General features: G+C 32.2%; 2 protein-coding genes across 2 annotated transcripts; both read left to right on the top strand.

The window, feature by feature from the left end:
* Positions 1 to 487: 487 nt before the first annotated feature.
* On the top strand, positions 488 to 5,887 carry LOC117929843 (disease resistance protein RPV1-like). The gene is made up of 2 exons (XM_034850267.1): positions 488 to 990; positions 5,727 to 5,887. Exons 1-2 carry the CDS (start codon positions 488 to 490, stop codon positions 5,812 to 5,814), a joined length of 591 nt encoding a protein of 196 aa, XP_034706158.1. The 3' UTR covers positions 5,815 to 5,887.
* Positions 5,888 to 6,628: 741 nt separating this feature from the next.
* LOC117929833 (disease resistance protein RPV1-like) lies at positions 6,629 to 19,330 on the top strand. Its single transcript, XM_034850260.1, has 4 exons — positions 6,629 to 7,666; positions 7,966 to 8,010; positions 18,750 to 18,782; positions 18,923 to 19,330. Exons 1-4 carry the CDS (start codon positions 6,629 to 6,631, stop codon positions 19,328 to 19,330), a joined length of 1,524 nt encoding a protein of 507 aa, XP_034706151.1.
* Positions 19,331 to 21,223: the final 1,893 nt, after the last annotated feature.

Raw genomic sequence — 21,223 nt, 5'->3', positions numbered from 1 at the left:
AAAATAAAATAATTAAAATTAATTGAATTTAAGTTAAAATTTAGGAGGGAGGAGTAAACTATTAATATGGTTTGAAAGCCTTAAATTATAATTATTGGGTTGGATCCCTTAAAGAGAAAAGGGCCCATGGCAATAGTATTGAAAGACTTTGACTGGTCAAAGGAAAAGGTCGTGGCCATAATACGAAGGAACACCAAAAAATTGAAATTTTAGTTTAAGGCTTTGACTAGTCAAAGAGAAAAGGACCTATGGCAATTGTATTGATAGGCTTTGACTGGTCAAAGGAAAGCGCCAATGGCCATAATACCAAAAACTGAAATTTTAATTTAAGGTTTTTACGGGTTTTGTGGTGGGTGGGTCCTTCTTTATATTTTTTTAAAAGCCACCGACTTCCCCACTCATTACTCCTTGACATTTAACTGACATTTAACTAAGCACAAGTTCTTCCTCAACTCTCTCTAAGCTTTCATCCAGAAACTGTCCAACAATGGCTTCCTCTACCCAAAAACCCTCTTCTTCTTCTTCTTCTTCTTCTACCTCAATCCAGAAATATAACTTCGAAGTGTTCTTGAGTTTTAGAGGTGAAGACACCCGCAACAATTTTACGGATCATTTATTCGTAAATTTGGATCGGATGGGGATTAACACTTTTAGAGACGATCAACTTGAAAGAGGAGAGGAGATCAAATCAGAACTTTTGAAAACTATTGAAGAATCAAGAATTTCCATAGTTGTGTTCTCAAAAACCTATGCTCATTCCAAGTGGTGTTTGGATGAGTTAGCGAAGATCATGGAGTGCAGGGAAGAAATGGAACAAATAGTCTTGCCGGTGTTCTACCACGTGGATCCTTCTGATGTACGAAAGCAAACAGGGAGCTTCGGAGAGGCATTTTTCATCCATGAAAGAAATGTAGATGAGAGAAAGATGCAAAGGTGGAGGGCTTCCTTGACTGAAGCAAGCAATCTAAGCGGTTTCCATGTGAATGACGGGTAACTTAAAACTTCCTTAATTTGGGCTTTTGATTTAACTTATAAGGATTTAGTTGTCATTAAGTGACTTCACTCGAAAAAAACAAACATGAATAAAAACCTTCTGATTTTGTTCTGGAATGAGTTGATGAGAATGTTGGATGTGTTACTTGAGATTGTTAGATATATAGTCATGATTCATCTAGTTATGTGTTGTGAAGATAAAAATTATTTTCTTATATTTGAATACCACAAAAAAAAAAAAAAAATGCCAAAAGTTTTTTATTCCAACTTTTATATAAAAGATGGGAAAAATATATTCTTCAACAATTTAATTTCTTTCATTCAACTTTTCAATATATGATCAAATCAAACAAGAAAGAGTTCTTCAAATTTATTCGATGGGGAAGTTCAAATTCGTTCATCATATAAAAGTTATTTTGATTTTGTATAGTGAAGCTTGCTTTGTGATCCTATTAATACTAGCCTTAAACCTTGTAGTTTTCCAATTGGGTGTAAATGCTCAATATATTGGTTTTTTAGCTCACTATAGTTAGGTGCCACATATTAACTTTTTTCCTTTAATTGTTTTTTCAAATATTTCTTGTAATTAGTGAATTGATTAATAAAACTATTCTGAAATGTCACATATTAGCAAAAAGTATTCTTTTATAATATATATATTTTTTTTACTATAAATGATATTTGTTTTCTATATGAATTATTAAGTCTAGAAATATCATTAAGTATTAAGTTATTTGTTTTTATTTATATTTGAATGTTAAATATTATTTTTACATGCCAAAAGCATCTATAAATTATTATTATCTTCTTATTTTAATTTGAAAAAAAAAATTAATTGAGCATATTTCCAAATACGTCAAAACATTAGAATTTATTGCCTTAATAAAAGTTTTATAATAATTAATTATTTAATAAGTTAAAAGTTTGATAATTGGATAATAATTAAGATTTCTAATTAGAAAATTTTTTAAGTTAATACTTTTTGTATGATATATCTTTTGATTTATGGATTAATTTGTAATTAAAATATGTGTTTCATTATTGAGAATAATTCATTAATTTTTTAGTTTTAAGCTTAAGAAAAAAGTATCAAATCCTAACTTTTTATTTTTCAAAATTAAATGAAGTTATTAATTCTAGTGGATATTTAGGTGAGCGTAAATTTTCTTTTGGGATTCTAAAATTTTCATTAGAATTGATGCAGCTTATTTTGGTAAGAGGTTGAATTCTAAAAATTCATATTAAATTAATTACCAATCAAATTTTATGATTTCTAGTGTTGTTATTTTCATTCCTAAATGAAGAATATATTGAAATTTATGAAATTTAATTTCATAAGAATTGGATAAAATATGAGTAAAAAATATTGACAAATATGGTAGAATTTCCACTTGGATTTTGGAATTTGTATGTTGTGTATTTATTTTTTATTAACTTCTTATCCAAATTAAGTGATTTTTATGTTGACACGTTGATTTTGATTTTGGAATTTTGTGTATTTATTTTTAATTAATTTCTTATATAAATTAAGGGATTTTTATGTTAGTTTCATTCTTGCTTAACGATTTATAAGAATATTTTAAATCTAATTTTCTTGAAAAAGAGAAAGAATACATAAAAGTAAAATTTATTTCAATCATTCTTGATGGCAACTTTACTAATTTGATACCCATCAAAGTTGCATAGAATTACTGTAGTTTAGTTTGTTTCTAAAATAAAGAGTTATCCAAAAATTTTAAAATAAATTTGATATTATTTATATAAAAACTTTACGAATATTACTAAAATAATAATAATAATAATAATAAAACCTTAAAAATGGAAAATAAATTAAGATAATAGTTGCAATATAAAAAAATAAAAACTATATTAATATTAAATAAATTTTGAGAAAGATTTTAATTATTATTTTTTAAAATTTTCTTGAAATTTTAATATATTAATTATTATGAGTACTTAAGAATAAATTTATAATTATAAAGCTCAAATGTCATCTATTATCCCAAATATGCATTTTATATGGACCTTAAGCCTTAGGCCCATTTTCTAGGAATCGGAGATGCCCCTTTTTTTAAACACCATATTAAGGGTATGTTGGGAATTTTTGGATAATAAATTGTTCATATATCCTGCAGAGTAATTTTGAAACTTCTTCTACCCTTTCATCCCAATCAGGTAAAGTATATAGCCTTTAGAGCCATTATCACATTCATCCACCCCTTAACCCTAATTGCCTCTTAAATTAAGTTCCAATCAAATTTCACATTTTTAGTGTGGTTATTTTCGTTCCTAATTGAAGAATCTATAAAAGAATTTATGAAATTTAATTTCATTGAGAATTTGATAAATTATAATGTAAAAATAAACTCTATATGGCAGATTTTGGTTTGGATTTTGAAATTTTATGTATTTATCTTTTATTTTTTGTTGACATGTTAGTTTTGATTTTGGAATTTTCGATATTTATTTTCAATTGGTTTCTTATCCAAATCAAGTGATTTTTATCTTGGTTTTATTTTTAGGCAATAATTTATATGAAAAATCTTAGATATAATCTTCTTGAGAAATGATGTTGATTTTTTCTTGAATCAATTTTGATAATTTATTACTTATAAAACTGCATATATTTGAGGTAGTTTAATTTGTTTCTAACACAAAGAGTTATCCAAATTTTAAAAATAAATTTGGTATTATTTAGATAAAAGAAATTAGACTTAAGTATTATAAGAAATTATATTTAAGTATCATAAAAAGTTATTAAAAAAGAAAAATGAAAATCAACCTCTAAAAATAAAAGTTAAAAAAAGTACTCTTTTTACTAAGACAAAATTGTCTTACAAGATAAAACACTCTAAAAGTGCCATGAGTTTTAAAGCAACTTACTTTAAAACTTCATTGAAAAAACAAATAACCCCTTATTCTCAATCTTTGTCAACAAACAATTATACCTCTAAAATTTTTCATTTAATATTATCTCTTTTGGTCAAAATGAGACACTACCATTTTAACTTATCCGATGATTGGAAATGCCATCAAATTATTAGCAACTTATTTTTAAAATAAATAAGTTAAAAAAACTAAAAAAAAAAATTATTAAATTGGGAAGTTTGAATGACAAAATGGTAGCTTGACACCATGCAAAATAGTAGTTATCTCCACTAATGCCTCAAGACTAGGATTTCACACAAATAAGGGTTAGATATAATGTCCTAGATAGGTCAACTTCTCAATGAACCTTCCAAGTTATTGAGTAGCATAAGACAATACAAATGATATTTAATATTTTTCTTCTACTTTATTCTTTGGCATGTACACTTGTTATAACATTAACAAAATTGTACGTAAATATATAATTTAACAAATATAGTTTGGTCCATTTTAGTATTTTAAATCCTATATGCACTTGCTTTTGTTATATTGACAAAATCAAGCAAATATTATTAGATTTACTTGATATTTATTATCCTTTGCAACTCATTGCAATCTTAAGTGTCATATTATACTTTGTAATTTGCAGGTATGAGTCAAAGCATATTAAGGAAATTACTAATGAGATCTTTAAAAGATTGAATCCTAAGCTTTTGCACATTGATGATGATATGGTTGGGATAGATTTTCGCTTGAAAGAACTAAAATTATTGTTAAGTAGTCACTTGAATGAGGTTCGCGTGATTGGGATCTATGGAACTGGTGGAATTGGTAAAACTACCATTGCCAAGATTGTTTATAATGAGATCCAATGTCAATTCAATGGGGCTAGCTTTCTTCAAGATGTTAGAGAGAGATCCAAAAATGGTCATCAACTTCAGCTACTACAACTTCTTAGTCGTATGGTGGGGAAAGATATAGAGCTTAGTGATATCAATGAAGGAATCAATATAATAAAGGGTAGACTCGACTCAAAAAAAGTTCTTATTGTTATTGATGATGTGGATCATTTGGAACAATTGAAGTTATTGGTTGGAAGTCCTAAATGGTTTGGTCTAGGAAGCAGAATTATCATAACAACTAGAGACCAACATTTGTTAGGTGAGTATGGAGTGGATATATCATATAAGGTTGAGCAATTACATTATAAAGAGGCTATTCAACTCTTCAGTAGACATGCCTTTAAACAAAATGTTCCCAAAGAAGATTATGTAAACCTCTCAAATTGCATGGTAGATTATGCTCAAGGTCTTCCTTTAGCCCTTAAAGTTCTAGGTTCTTCTCTCCATGGCATGACAATAGATGAATGGAAAAGTGCATTGGATAAATTGAAAAAAAATGCTAACAAGAAAATTAATGATGTGCTTAGAATAAGCTTTGATGGGCTTGATTATTTTGAAAAGGAGGTTTTCCTTGATATTGCATGCTTCTTCAAAGGGGAAGACAAAGATTCTATGTTGAGAATATTAGATGGTTGCAATTTATTTGCAACATACGGCATAAGAGTTCTTTGTGATAGATGTCTAGTAACTATTTCAGACAATGTCATACAAATGCATGACTTGCTACAACAAATGGGTCGGGCAATTGTTCGTGAAGAATGTCCTGGAGACCCAAGCAAATGGAGCAGATTGTGGGATGTAGATGATATTTATGATGCATTTTCTAGACAAGAGGTATGAATTAAATGTATGAACTTAGTTATTTAGATATTTATAATGCATTTTAAAGGATTAATTGCCTATAAAATTTTAGTTAGGATTTTTATCTTGTGTTATTCCCTAATTCTTCATTCTTGTTTTTAGGGGATGGAAAGTATTCAAACCATATGTCTCAACTTGTCTAGATCAAAAGAAATACGATTCAATTCTACAAAAGTGTTTGCCAAGATGAAGAAACTTAGGTTGCTCAAAGTCTATTGCAATGATCATGATGGTTTGACAAAAGAGGAGTATAAAGTGTTTCTTCCTAAAGACTTTGAATTCCCTCATAATTTGAGATATCTTCATTGGCAAGGATGCACTTTGACGTCTTTGCCTTCAAAATTTAATGGAGAGAACCTTATTGAAATCAACTTGAAGTCCAGCAACATAAAACAACTTTGGAAAGGGAATAAGGTATGATCATTATTTAATTTAATTTTTTTTTCTTTATAATAATTTTAAGTTGAAGAAAACTTTTTTTATGACAAGATTGTCTTTTGTTACAGTGTCTTGGAAAACTAAAGGCCATTGATCTAAGTAACTCGAAACGGCTTGTCAAAGTGCCAAAATTCTCAAGCATGCCAAATTTGGAGAAACTAAATCTGAAAGGTTGTACAAGTTTGCGTGAACTTCATTCATCTATTGGCGATCTCAAAAGGTTGACCTACTTGAATTTAGGAGGATGTAAACAACTCCGAAGTTTCTCAACTAGCATGAAGTTTGAATCTCTTGAAGTTCTTTATCTCTATCATTGCCAAAACTTGAAGAAGTTTCCCGTGATCCATGGGAATCTGAAACATTTGAAGGAGCTTTATTTAAACAAAACTGGGATTAGAGAACTACCAAGTAGCATCATGCATTTAGCATCTCTCGAAGTCCTTGATCTCTCAAATTGTTCAAACTTTGAGAAATTTCCAGAGATCCATGGGAATATGAAGTTTTTAAGGAAGCTTTGGTTAGAAGGATGTTCAAAGTTTGAGAAATTTCCAGATACATTTACCTATATGGGACATTTAAGGGAGCTTAATTTACGTGAAAGTGGTATTAAAGAACTCCCGGACAGCATAGGGTATTTGGAATATTATCTTGAAATTCTTGACCTCACATATTGCTTAAAATTTGAGAAATTTCCAGAGATTAGAGGGAATATGAAATGTTTGAAGAAACTTTCTTTACGTGAGACTGCTATTAAGGAACTGCCAGATAGCATTGGGTCCTTGACATCTCTCGAAATTCTTTCTGTTACTGAATGTCTAAAGTTTGAGAAATTTTCAGATATATTTACCAATATGAGACTTCTAAGGGAGCTTGATTTATCTCAGAGTGGTATTATGGAACTCCCTGATAGCATTGGATATTTAGAATCTCTGATAAGTCTTGACCTCTCAGAGTGCTCAAACTTTCAAAAATTCCCTGAGATCCAAGGAAACATGAAATGCTTAAAGAGACTTTCTTTAGAGAAGACTGCTATTAAGGAATTCCCAAACAGTATTAGGCGCTTTGAGGCCCTTGAAACTCTTTTACTCGGTGGTTGCTCAAATTTTGAGAAGTTGCTTGAGATCCAGAAAAGTTCAATAGGTCATCTCACCCAATTTCATCGATTAAATTCGGAAAACTGTAGAAACTTGAGGAGTCCTTCAAATAGTATCTGTGGGTTGAAATCCCTCAAACACCTCTCTCTTAATGGTTGTTCAAATGTAGAAACTTTTTGGGAGATCACAGAGGAAATGGAACATTTAGAATGCCTTTATTTGAGTGAAATGGCTATAACAGAGCTGCCATCATCAATTGAACATCTAAGACGTCTTTGGAAATTGGAATTGTACAAATGTGAGAAGCTTGTGAGTCTTCCCAGCAACATTGGTAATTTGACACGTCTTGAAAGTCTTTCTGTTCGTAATTGTTCAAAGCTCCACAACTTGCCTGACAACTTGAGAAGCCTGCAATGTTGCTTAAGAAGCCTAGATCTAGGTGGTTGCAATATGATGGAAGGAGAAATCCCCGGCGATTTATGGTGCTTATCCTTACTGCTAACTTTAGATGTAAGTGAAAACCATATTCATTGCATACCTGTTGGCATCACTCAACTTTCTAATCTCCAAACCCTTCTCATGAATCACTGCCCGATGCTTGAAGAAATTGCAGAGCTTCCATCAAGTCTAACACGAATAGAGGCACATGGTTGTCCATGTCTGGAAACTGAAACATCCTCAAGTCTATTCCTCTGGTCTCTCCTCGAACGCTTTAAATCAAAATTTCAGGTATCATTTTCATGGCATAATTATTATTTTTTATTTTTTATTTTTTTCTTGCATGAGATTTACATGACATTTTTCTGCAGCAATGCAATATTATCATTCCAGGAAGTAGTGGAATACCAGAGTGGGTAAGTCATCAGAGAATGGGATGTGAAGTAACAGTAGAGCTTCCAATGAATTGGCGTGAAGATAACAACTTGTTGGGATTTGTTTTATTCTTCCATCATGCTCCTCTTGATGATGGTGAATGTGAGATGACATGTGACGATTTTCCACACTGTATATTGACACTATCCCATGGTGATCAATCTAAACAAATTGGTGATATATGGTTTGATCTAAAATGTAAAGCCTTCTATCTTAGTTGTTTATCATATGACTACGTATGCTACGACAGTCCTGGCACATCAGATCCAGCATTGTGGGTGACCTATTTCCCTCAAATTCATATTCCAATTAAGTTTCGATCCGGTCGGTGGAACACCTTGAAGGCTCTTTGCACTTCAATGGGTGGTGGCTCTTTTCAATGCGGCGATAACGCATCCTTTAAACTGAAAAGTTGTGGGATACATCTTCTATACGCCCAAGATCAGATCCATTGGCCTCAGCCGTCAAGAGGAAGCCTTGGTGATAGAGACGATCACCCAGCCAAGAAAGAATTCTCTAGTTTCCAAAGGATCAAAGCTTTCTTTAACCCCTAGCAAGGTATGTCTTCTCTCCTTTTTATTTTACTGGTGATTAAATTATTTATTAGATTGAATTAGTGAAAGAAGAAATATATATATATATATATATATATATTAGGACTTATCAAGGTATCATATTTGGAATAGATTACTGAACTTAGACAGGATGTGAGAAGCATGTAATTTAGGAGGCAAAATGCTTTGTATGCTAGATAGGTTTGATAAAATATTTATTTGCTTTATTTTTAATTTTATTTAAATCCTAATATATATTGTAAAATAAATTTTTGAAAAAATGATTTATTTATTTATTTGTAGTTGGTATTTTAGTAAATATTTTTAGTGGTGGGATATTTGGTTTGATTTTGATATTTGTTAAATGTTTAGATTTTTAAATTTAATTAAGTAGTTATTAGTACAAAAGACTATATAATTATTTAGATTATTTTGATTTATTTGTTGATAAAATTTAATTTTATTTAAATAATTTATATTTTTATTAAATAATTTTTTTAGTGGCAGGTTGTTTTGGTTGACTTTAATATTTTTAAAATACCTAAGTTTTTAGATTTAATCTTGTCGCAACAAATTCATAATTGATAATGATGGTGCTGCCTCTATATTATATTGTTAGAAATACATTTTAAATAAAAGTTTTATCAATTTAATTATTTTAAGAAAATACTTAAAATTTATTAGAAATATTGAAATAAAAAAAAAAAGATTCAAAGAGAAAAAGATAGAAAAGAAAATTTAAAATTTCTTATTATAAATTCTTTTAAAAATAGGTACAATACCATTAGAATTTAAATAGACCTAATAAAAGGAAATAAAAACTAATTTACCCTTTTAAAAATAATAATAATTAAATAAATATGAGATATAGTAACTAAATAAATAAACATATATTGACTAAATATATAATTCTAATATAATAACTAAATATATTAATAATTTCTAACAAAAAACAATTATTGAATTTTTTTTAAGTTTTGTTAAAAAAATGTAAAATTCTTAAAAATTTATAATCAAATTTTCTTTTCATTTTTTTTTTTAAAAAAATCTTTTGAAATATTGTTTGAATTTTTAATAATTTTTTTTAAATATCTATTTTTGTCGTTTAATTTGATACTTTATAGGTTTTTTTTTTTCCTATCATAACTAATATCAATAATTAAAACTTTTCTTTATCTATTTTTCTTGTTTCATTTGATACTTACAAGTTTTTTTTTTCTTTCATAACTAATATTGTTGAGTTTTGTCTAATGATTTATCGTGAAAATTAGAGAAAATGAAAAGAAAAACACATAGATTTAACATGGTTTGGTAGATTGCCTACGTCCATGGGAACAGAGAAGAAGACTTTCACTATATCTAAAATTAAAGTTATATAAAAAATGTATTTATACTAATCCTCAGGTAATGAAATTCCAAAATTACCCTTGCACCATACCGCGGGGGGCAACCCCTTAACCTATCATTCACCCACAATAATAAAAATACAAGCTTGAATGACAAATGTCTTCGCTTTGACATTTGTCTATTTTTCTCCATATGTCTTTTACTCAATATGAGTCACATACTACAACAATCTCCATCTTGACAAATATTAACCCCCCTTAGGAACATAAGAAACATAGCTTGTAACTCCACTCTGGGACAATAGGTTGGGGCATCTCCTATCTAACATCTAAAGACATTAATCAAGTTCAAGTAATGCTTGAACTTTTTTGTGGTAATAGGCTTTATCAACATGTCAGCTACATTCTCAGAGGTGTGAACCTTCTCAAGTAAAAATTCATTAGAAGAAACCAATTCCCTGATCTTGTGAAACCTCACATCTATGTGTTTGGTCCTTGCATGATACACTTGGTTCTTTGCCAAATAAATGACTCTCTAACTATCACAATATAATTGACCTCCATCTTGCTGAATACCCAACTCCTTAACCAAACTTGTAAGCCATAATGATTCCTTTGCAACCTCAGCTATTGCCATATATTCTAACTTAGTAGTAGATAGTGCAACTAGAGACTGTATCATAGACTTCTGACAAATAGGTCCCCCACCAAGGGTGAATACATAACCTGTGGTAGACCTCCTATCATCCAAGTCTCATGTATAGTCTGCATCAACATATCCCTTAATTGAAGGATTACTTTATTGTTTGCTAAACATCATGCTATAGTCTATAGTACCCCTTAAGTATCTAAAAATCCACTTGACTTCATCTCAATGCATTCTTCCCAAATTTGATAGAAACTTGCTCACCACACTAACAACACGTCCAAATCTGGTATTATACAAACCATAGCATACATCAAGCATTCCACTGCACTTGCATATGGAATCTTTGACATTTCTTTTACTTCATAATTTGTTTTTGGACATTGATTAGTGGATAATCTGAAATGATTTGCTAAGGGTGTATGTATTGGTTTTGCATTAACCATGTTAAACCTCTCCAATACTCTCTTGACATAGCTACGTTGAGATAACCGTAGTCTCCCTAAAGCTCTATCCCTGTAAATCTCCATCCAAAGGATCTTCTTGGCCGCACCTAAATCCTTCATGTCAAACTCCTTGCTCAACAAAGACTTCAACTTATTGACCTCAATCATATTCTTTGCAGCAATTAACATGTCATTCTCATAGAGTAATAGAAAAGTAATGAATCACCATCTAGGCTCTTTACATAAACACAACAATCATACTCACATATTTTGTAGCCAATCCTGATCATGTAGGAGTCAAATCGCTTGTACCACTACCTTAGGGATTGCTTCAACCCATAAAGTGATTTTCTCAATTTACAGACCAAGTGCTCTTGTCCAGGTTGAATAAACCCTTCTGGTTGTACCATATAGACCAACTCCTCCAAATCACCATGAAGAAAAGTTGTCTTTACATCCATTTACTCCAACTGCATGTCAAAATGTGCTACCAAATCCAACACTGCATGTCCTGATGGAAGTGTGTCTGACCACGAGGGAAAAAAATCTCATCATAGTCAACCCCTTTCCTCCATGAGTAACCATTTGCTACTAAACGAGCTTTGAACTTTTCACCTTATTTTTCTGAAACTGTTTATTTCTTCTTGTACACCCATTTACATCCTATTGCTCTCTTCCTCTTTGGAAGCTCCACCAATTCCCATGTCTGGTTCTTATGCAAAAGACTGAATCTTCTCCACCATAGCACCCATCCATCTACTTTTCTTTTAGCTGTGTATTGCCTCTTGAAAGGTAGTAGGATCCCCATTACTAGTAATCAGTGCATAAGAAACCAAATCTTCAAAACCATACCTGGTAGGTGGCCTGATGGTGCGTCTGTGTCTGTTTATGGCTATACTGTGATGCTGCTGATCTTCTGAACTAGACTTTCCTACATTCCGAGCATAATCCTCTATATCATGGGTCTTTAATTCCACCTATATCAACTGCTCACTATTGCTACAATTTTTTGGTTCTGTTTATCTCATTTTTTAGTACACTGTAATATGACTTTCTTATCAAAAACCACATCTCTCCTGATGATCACCACCTTATTTGCCTTTGTATCCTAGAGCTTGAAGCCTTTCACCCCTTTCTGATACCCCAGAAAAATACACTGTCTAGACTTCGCATCAAGTATCGACCTCTCCTCATTAGAAATGTGCACATAGGCTGGGCACCCAAATACTCTCAAACTAGAGTAATTTATCGGACTGCTTGTCCATACCTCCTCTGCTATTTTCCCATCTAATGATGCTTTGGATGACCTGTTGATCAAGTAACATGCCATGTTTATTGCTTCTGCACAAAATTTCTTTTCAAGCCCAACATTCAATCTGAGACATCGAGCTTTTTCAGTTATTGTTCTATTCATCATTTCTGCTACACCATTCTACTATGGTGTCTTGCTTACTGTGAAGTGTCTTTTAATCCCATGTTGCTCACACAATTCTGTAAATTTTGAATCTGTATACTCAATACCATTATCTAACTTGAGGCATTTTATCTTTCTCCATGTTTGGTTTTCTACTTTAGATTTCCACAACTTAAACTTGGAAAACGTTTCTGACTTGTGCCACATGAAGTACACCCAAACCTTTCGTGAGTAATCATCAATAAAACTCACAAAATACATATTTCCTCCCAATGATGCTACTCTTACTGGTCCCCAAACATCTATATGAACATAATCAAGAAACTCATCTATCTTGTGTGTGGCTATCTTGAACTACACTTTATTTTGTTTCCTAAAAACACAATACTTGCATAAATCAAGTTTACATGTTTTGATACAAATTTCTCTTATGAAGCTCCATCATCCCATGCTCACCCATATGCCTAACTGCATATGCCACAAAACTATACTGTCTAACTCAGACTCTGTAGTTGCAACTCTACTTACAATTGTGGAACCTAATAGTTTATAAATATTACCTGCTAGCTTCTGTCCTTTCATCACTGTCATAACACTTTTACTCACCTTCATTACTCCACTTGTAGACTTGTAACTAAACCCGTTACAATCTAAAGTCCCTAAAGAAATCAGATTCTTCCTTAAATCAAGTACATGTCTAACATCACACAATGTTCTAACAACACCATTAAACATTTTAATTATGATATTCCCTATTCCAGCAACTTTGCATGAAGCATCATTACCCATCATAATAGAACCAGAATTTACTGACTTGTATGTGTTAAACCAATCTTTATTGGGTGTCATATGATAAGAGCATGCTGAATCCAAGATCCAAGAATTAGTAAGATGATCTGAACTGGATGAAATTGACAACATATCACCATCACCACTCTTTGAGTCTTCTTCTGCCACTACATTCGCAGACTTTGATGAACCCTTTATTTTTCGATACCGAGCTCCTTTTCTTATTCTCTGGACAATCTCGTTTCATGTGCCCCATTTTTCCGCACTTATAACATTGTATGTCCTTTCTCTTCCTGGATTTAGATCGAGATTTATTGTTACTCGATTCGCTCCAGAACTTGTTTCTCCCACATTCCTGAGTACTCTTTGCCACAAGCCCTTCACCCTGAGAACTCTCATCATTGGCTTGCTTTCTCTGATTGAATCCTAAAAGAACACTTGTGATCTCCTCCAAATCAAAAGTTTCTTTTCCCCACATCAGAGTTGTAACTAGATTTTTATATATAGAAGAAGCAGGAAGGGAATTCAGTAACATCAACGCCTTGTCTTCGTCTTCGAACTTCACATCAATTCGCTTCAAATCACTGATGATATAATTGAACACATTGATATGTTGGCTTAGATTTGAGCCCTTTGCCATCTTAAGACCATACAATTTCTGCTTCAGATACAACTTGTTCGTCAATGATTTAGACATATACCGACTTTCCAATTTCAACCAAATTGTCGTCGGTGATTCCTCATCTAGTACATCACGTCATCAACCAAACAAAACCTAATAGTTGCTGCAACCTTCACTTCCAAATCCTTCTAATCCATGTCATTCATTCATTCTAGTTGTTTTCCGTATAATGCCTTTACTATACCTTGTTGCACTAACAGATCCTTAACCCTCCTCTGCCATAAACCAAAATTCCTGGATCCATCGAACTTGACTATGTTGAACTTCATAGAACAAATCCCAAACATCGAACCTGACGCTCTAATACCAATTGTTAAGTTTTGTGTAACGATTTATGGTGAAAATTAGAGAAAACAAAAAGAAAACTCATAGATTTAACGTGGTTCAACAGATTGCCTATGTCCACGGGAACAGGGAAGAAAATTTTCATTATATCTAAAATTAGGGTTATATAAAAAGGGTATTTATACTAACCCTTAGGTAATGAAAATTAAAAAATACCCCTATACTGTATCGCAGGAGGGCGTTGCCTCCCGACCCCCCCAACCTATCGTTCACTCACAATAATAAAAATACAAGCTTGAATGACAAATGTTGTCGGTTCGTTCCGACATTTGTTTATTTTTCTCCATATGTCTTTCACTCAATATGAGTCACATACTACAATAAATATCAATAATTAAAACACTTATTTATCTATTTTTCTTGTTTCATTTTATAGTTTTTTTTTCATAACTAATATCAACAATTACAACACTTCTTTTTCTATTTTTCTTGTTTCATCTGTTACTTTATTTTTTTTTTCTTTCATAAAAGATGGTTTGAAACATTTAACTTATATACTTCTAATTATATATCTATATTTTTTTTATTTACTCATTACAATAGATTAAAAATTATGAGATTATATTTTTCTCATTTAGTCATTACAATAAAATAAAATGTTCTTATAAAAAGAAGTCAAACTAGAAAAAATGAAGACATCTCTGTTTCCAGCTCACCTAAATAATGTATGACTTCTTTGTTTTTGGTTTCATTGAAGGTTAAAATACTTACTAGAAAATTTTAAAATGATTACATGATTGGAAGAATATGGAGTTCAATATAGAATTAAATATGGTCAAGTCATTTAAATAAGTTTTTTTTAAGCTTTTATTTTGATTTATTTGTTTTTAATCATCCAAAGATTTTATGGAACTTGGAGATCCCCTATTCTTGGCTAAAGTTAAAAACATTTTTTTTCCTTAATAAATATCTTAGGAGCTATCAAAGCTTTATCTTTACAATGAATTACTGAATTTAACAAGAAAAATCGTAGCTATTTTGGTAGGCCAAAATTTTTGTTTGAATTAATTACAATTTTTATTTAGAACTTCATATCTAAATTGGTATGCCAAATCATATGTTTTTTAAACTGCATAATCATCTTTTAAAGCATGAATTAATACTTATTTTGCTTCATTTTTTAAGATGAAAAAGTAGAGGACAACTATCATTATCATATCATGGAACCATAACTAATCATTGATTAAATTATTTGTTAGATTGAATTAGTGAAAAAAGAAATATCTAAATAATTTTTAAAATCATAACCTAGTGAGTCATTTTTTCCTTTTTTTTCTTTTCATGATTTTATTTTAATTATGTGTTCTTAATTTTCCTAAAATTTTAGGAAATTTTGAGAACCCCTACCTTAGGTTTGTTTGAAAGTTAGAACTCATTTTTCTTTTTTTCTTTTTTTTAAAAAAAATACTTTATGACTTATTCAAGTATCATATTTGGAATAGATTATCGAAATTTTGAAGGTAGTCAAAAGCATGCAATTTAGGAGGCAAAATGGAAAGTGAATATTTTCACGTAAACTATATATTTAGAGCTTAATAATTATGATATGTTTCTTAAATTGATTGATTATGTTACAAAAACTTTATTTACATGAAACATATATAATTTAGTAGTTATTTTGCCCTCGCTTTGGCCTATTTCTCATTTCGTAATGTGAGAAAGCGAAGCATCCATTTATAAACAATCTAAAAGGTGAGAGCATGACCTAGGGCTAGTGAAGGAGCATGGTGGGCTTAGGGCAAAATATCCTTCTATTTATTTAGGAATGTTAAAGAATAAAAAGCCAAAATATAAGCTTTCAGCTCCTCATAAAACGATTTTGTATGAAAAAAAAAAAGAAATTAGATAAATGCCGATACTAAATAGATTATTTATCATATTTTTTATTTTATTTAATGCTTATAAAATTAATTTTATTTAAATCGTAATATATATCATAAAACAAATTTTTAAAAATGTTTTTTAATTATAAAGTTAATATTTTTAGTGATGGGATATTTGGTTTGATTTTGATATTTGTTAAATGTTTAAATTTTTAAATTTAATTACGTAGTTACTAAACTACAAATGACTATATAATTATTTAGATTATTTCTACGTAATTGTTAATAAAATTTAATTTAATTTAAATAATTTATTGTTTATTAAATAACTTTTTTAGTGTAGGTTGTTTTGGTTGACTTTAAGATTTCTAAGATACCTAAAATTTTAGGTTTAATCATGTTGTAACTAATTTACTATTGATAATGATAGTGCTACCTCTATATTATAATAAATTTTAAATAGAAAATTTATCAATTTAATTATTTCAAAAATTCTAAAATTTTATTAAAATTAATGATTTTTTAAAAAGTTTTTTTACAAAAGAAAAAATTGAAAAATTCTTCTAAAAAAATTCTTGCTATCTTTTTTAATTCTTTGAAAATATTTTTTATTTTTTTAATATAAATTTCTGTATTTTTTGTTTCATTTAATCCTTTATAGGTTTTTTTCTTTCATAACTAATACCAATAATTAAAACTATTTTTTTTTTTATCTATTTTTGTTTTTCATTTGATATTTGATATTTTTCTCTTTTACAACTAATATCAATAATTACTTATTATTTTTAAATCATACTTAGGGCACTTCATGAAATATAAAAGTTTTTGTGTGTTTATTATAACTCATGATTTTTTTATTTTTTATTTTTTATTTTTACTCTGGTCCCTACCTCTTTCCTTCAAAGCTATATCTTTGCCATATCTTTTGATCTTCACGTTGGATACATGTAACTTATGATATACTTCTCATTTCATAGCTATATATTTTTTATTTGGTCATTACCATAGATTAAAAATTTTGAGATCATATTTTTCTTAATTTGTCATTACAATAAAATCAAAAGTTCTTATGCAGAGAACTCAAACCACAAAAAATGAAGACATCTCTTGCTTCCTTCTCAACTCAATAATGTATGCCTCTCTATTTTTGGTTTTACTGAATGTTAAAATACTTATTAAAATTAGTGGAAAAAATATATCTAAAGAATTTTTAAGATGATTTCATGCTTGGAAGAATACCGAGTTCAATACGAAATTACATATGGTCAAGTCATTTAAATAGTTTTTTATTTATTTTATGAAATTTGGAGATTCTATGTTCTTGGGCAATCTAATTTTAAAACTTTTTTTTTCTATCTTTGGAAAGAATTATTGAATTCAAAAAGAAAGATCATATTATTGTATCTATTTTAGGCCAAAATTTGGTTTGAATTAATTAAAAAAAAAAATTAAAGCTTCATTTATGAATACATAGGCCGTAACAATTATCATGTGTGTTGACCCCCATTTTAGGGGCTCATTTTTTCTCACTTTTCTGTAAGTTTTTCTTACCAAGGCTCTCAAAGAGCCACGTGTTGCTTCAGGGATGGCTGCTATGGAATCATAATAGTGGATTGAAGAGGCAAAAGGTGGACACGTGTCAAGAAGAGTTGGAAAAGTTGCAGGCCGTTAGTGAGCTGGTGCAGGAGCGTAGCCAGCTAGTTGGGGTCTTCGTTGTCGTTTTGGGGGAGATATTTTGAGGGAGTAGATGGTGTTTTCAGGGGTGGGTTTTTTTAGGAGATATTTTAGAGAGGTTTCATCTTTAGCTTGGGTAGCAAGCTAGAGGGAGGGAGAAGTTGTTGTCTGAGGAGGGTATTCCGTGGGCTGGTTTGAGAGAGATATTTTTGAGTTGCAGAGAGCTTGGGAGGAGAGTTTTAGCTAGAGAGGGAGCAAACTCGGTTTCTAGAGGGGATTCCTTTAGCTTGGGCAGCAAGTTGGAGGGGGAGAGAGAGCGTATTGAGAGGGAGGTGATTTTTTTACAGAGATTTTTTTTTTTTTTTGAGGGTGATGTCTTCATTGCTGTTTGGAGAGATATTTTGGGTAGTGAGAGGTTAGCTTGAGATGCAAGTCTTGTTGAGGGAGTACATGAGAGAGAGTTTTGAGAGGTTACAGAGGGAGGGAGCTGCAGTCTGGTTACCCGAGGAGTAAGATTGCTTGGGTAAAGGGATATCAGTTGTATTTTCTTGGAAGAGAAACCCAGTCAGAGACAAGAAGAAACACGCAGGGGAAGAGCCTTGAAAAAAGGAGGCTTAGATATTATTTCTATAGGTTAGCTTTTCCACGTTCATGCCATTTTATTGCATTATCTGGGTATCATGAGATTCTATTTTGGTGTTTGAATGTATTTATTGGGGATTTTCGTTTGTTTTTTTATTTTTATTTTTATGGAATTTGAGCTTGTTTGCACTTGCCTTTGATTTCTAATCTGTTTTATGCCCCCTGTTTTGAGATTTCATATGAGATATTGGCATTCATGTCTTAATTTTGTTTTAAAACTCATTTGAAATCTGCTTTGACCCACTCCTACGTCTAAGCTCATTGATTGATACGTGAAATGAGGTTGGTGGGGGTTCATTTGGTTCCCATTATTTGTGTTCTGTTTGCTGTTTTCCTCTATTCCTGGTGCTTGGCTGTAGACCGCATCAGATTTCCCATCTCTGCCTGAAGAGGTAAGGTACTGCAAGAAATATGTTCTCAGTCCATGGGTATGAAGAGTTGCAACACACTTATCATGGCTAGGTGACTTTATGCATGTATTTGTTGGGCATCATGTTTGGTCTGGTCGTTTTAATCGAAATGCTTCTGAGAGAGTTCAGATGAAGAAGATGAAGTGCATGAAGTAGATGAGCATATTAACCTGACCAAGGAGTTGGAGGATGTGCATTTAGGAGAGAAAGGCTCTCCCCACACGGTAGACAACTCGGTCTTGGGCTTGGATGAGGGTGTTGAAGTTAGAATGCCAAGTGATGAGTTTGAGAGAAGTTCAGGAAATGAAGAAAGCACATTTATGCTATCGAAGGTTTCTCTTGGTACTGTAGAGGAACAAGGTGCTTTTGGTGGGATACATGAAGGACAAAGCCCTCAACTTACTGATGGCTCTCCTCAAGTGAGCATTGATGGCTCTGGCAGGAGGGATGAAGACGCAGGAAAGGCAATCCAAGATTTAGTTATACAGCCGGTTAATGGTCCTCATACCTCGGTGCATCTAATGTTTTGAATTCTGTGGATGCTTCTATTAGTCCTAGTCAGACTTCACTGCATCCCGCTCCCTCTTCTGTTAATGTGGCCATGCATTCCTCATATGGGAAGGCGGTTACGTCTACTGTATCTGCTACTCCAGATTGGCTCCATACAGATGCCTCTCCATCTACATCCCCAAGTTGGTTCATCACTTACCCATATACACACATCATAGCCTCCTCTCTTCCAGTTTGGTCAACTCAGATATACATCACCTATCTCCCAAGGAATTCTACCACTGGCTCCTCAACCAATGTCTTTTGTTCAGCCCAATGCCCCTGCCCATTTTACAACCAATCAGAATCCTGAAGGTTGGCTTTTCCACGTTCAAGCCATTCAAAACACTAAGATTGACGTAGTGTCCCTTCCAATGGACAGTCAACTTGGTCTTGTTCCAAGGAGCTTGGATCTGCCACAGGACAACGCATCAAAAAGAAGTAGTCATTGCCCCTGAGAGTAAGTGCAAACAGTAGTGTTATGACAAGTCATGCCCTAGCTGATATGTCCATATTGTTGAAAACAATAGTAGGTATGAATTAGGACTCCAAGTGACGGATCAAGGGCACCATGAAACAATTAAAAAGAACTACATTTCCTTGTCCAATGCCAGAGAATCTGAAGGCCTGCCACGAAATGGATCCACATCAACCCAATCTTTTTCAAGGGACAGAGATTTAAGTGGGTCAAAGGCTCAGGGCCCAATATTTGCTGGTAAAGGCAAAAAATATATGTTCACAGTTAAGAATTCTGGGCCAAGATCATCATTTCCAGTTCCTGAGTCTTCTCGGGCAGATTCTAGTGGATTTCAAAGGAAACCAAACGAATCCAGCGCACTGAGTTTCGAGTACGTGAAAATCCTAATAGGGAGCAATCATCAGGCATGGTTTCATCTAACCACTCTGGCTTAGATGATAAGTCAAATATTAGTGGAAGGGGTGCAGGAATATCTTCAAGGACTGTGTCTAGGAAGGGAGCTGTGTTGAATAAACCATTGAAACACACCTTTGAATATGAGAGCTCAAGTCCTATTATTTCACGTGAAGTTGATCATGTAGGTAAGACTGAGAAAGGAATTGGAAAATAAGATTTAACTAAGAATCAGAGTTCATCACGGCCGGGAGTGGGTACCTGGATGGCATGAGCATGAATGACTTGTCAATGAACTGTTCTGGAAACATGCGGCATCTGATTGTTGAGGTTTGTATTGCTAGAAATCTGCTGGATACTTCAGCATATTTGTGGCTAGGCTATGTTAATGGACGCAGCAACCAACTACCTCGTAGTGTTCCAAGCCCAATGCCTGGTTGGTCATCATTGATGAAAGGATCTCCACTAACTCCTCCAATGATAAATGTTTTGGTCTCAACCCCAGCTTCAAGCCAGCCACCCCAATTTGTGAATGTCTTTGCTGATCATGCAGCATCTACTCTATCGTCACTGTTCCTTTCATTTGCACTCGTCATTAACAGCTTCTCCCATGCAGTCTCGCCACCTTCCCATCCTAATCATACCTCATACTCCACTACCACCCATCCTACTCTTCATATCCTCTTACGCATTTCCATTATTCACATACCCACTAGACCCGTTTCTCCCTCTAAACTTAAATGCCCGTCACCACCTTTCTCTCTCTACACCACATATTCTTCATGCACACCGTTTTCTTACCAACCTACACCACCCAATATAACTAATCTCATGCACATGGATACCACTACTCATCATACCCCCATATGACATTTACTCACACCCACCGAACCCTTCAAACCCACTTCGTTTCAGTGCCTTTCCACCACTCATACCCACCACACCCAAGATGCCTCATTCATTACACTCACAAAATCTTAAGAATAAAACAGTAAGCTGCATG

The sequence above is a fragment of the Vitis riparia genome, chromosome 2 (assembly GCF_004353265.1).
Source record: "Vitis riparia cultivar Riparia Gloire de Montpellier isolate 1030 chromosome 2, EGFV_Vit.rip_1.0, whole genome shotgun sequence".
In the NCBI taxonomy this organism is placed as follows: domain Eukaryota; kingdom Viridiplantae; phylum Streptophyta; class Magnoliopsida; order Vitales; family Vitaceae; genus Vitis; species Vitis riparia.
This window is presented reverse-complemented; position numbering and strand designations above follow the sequence as displayed.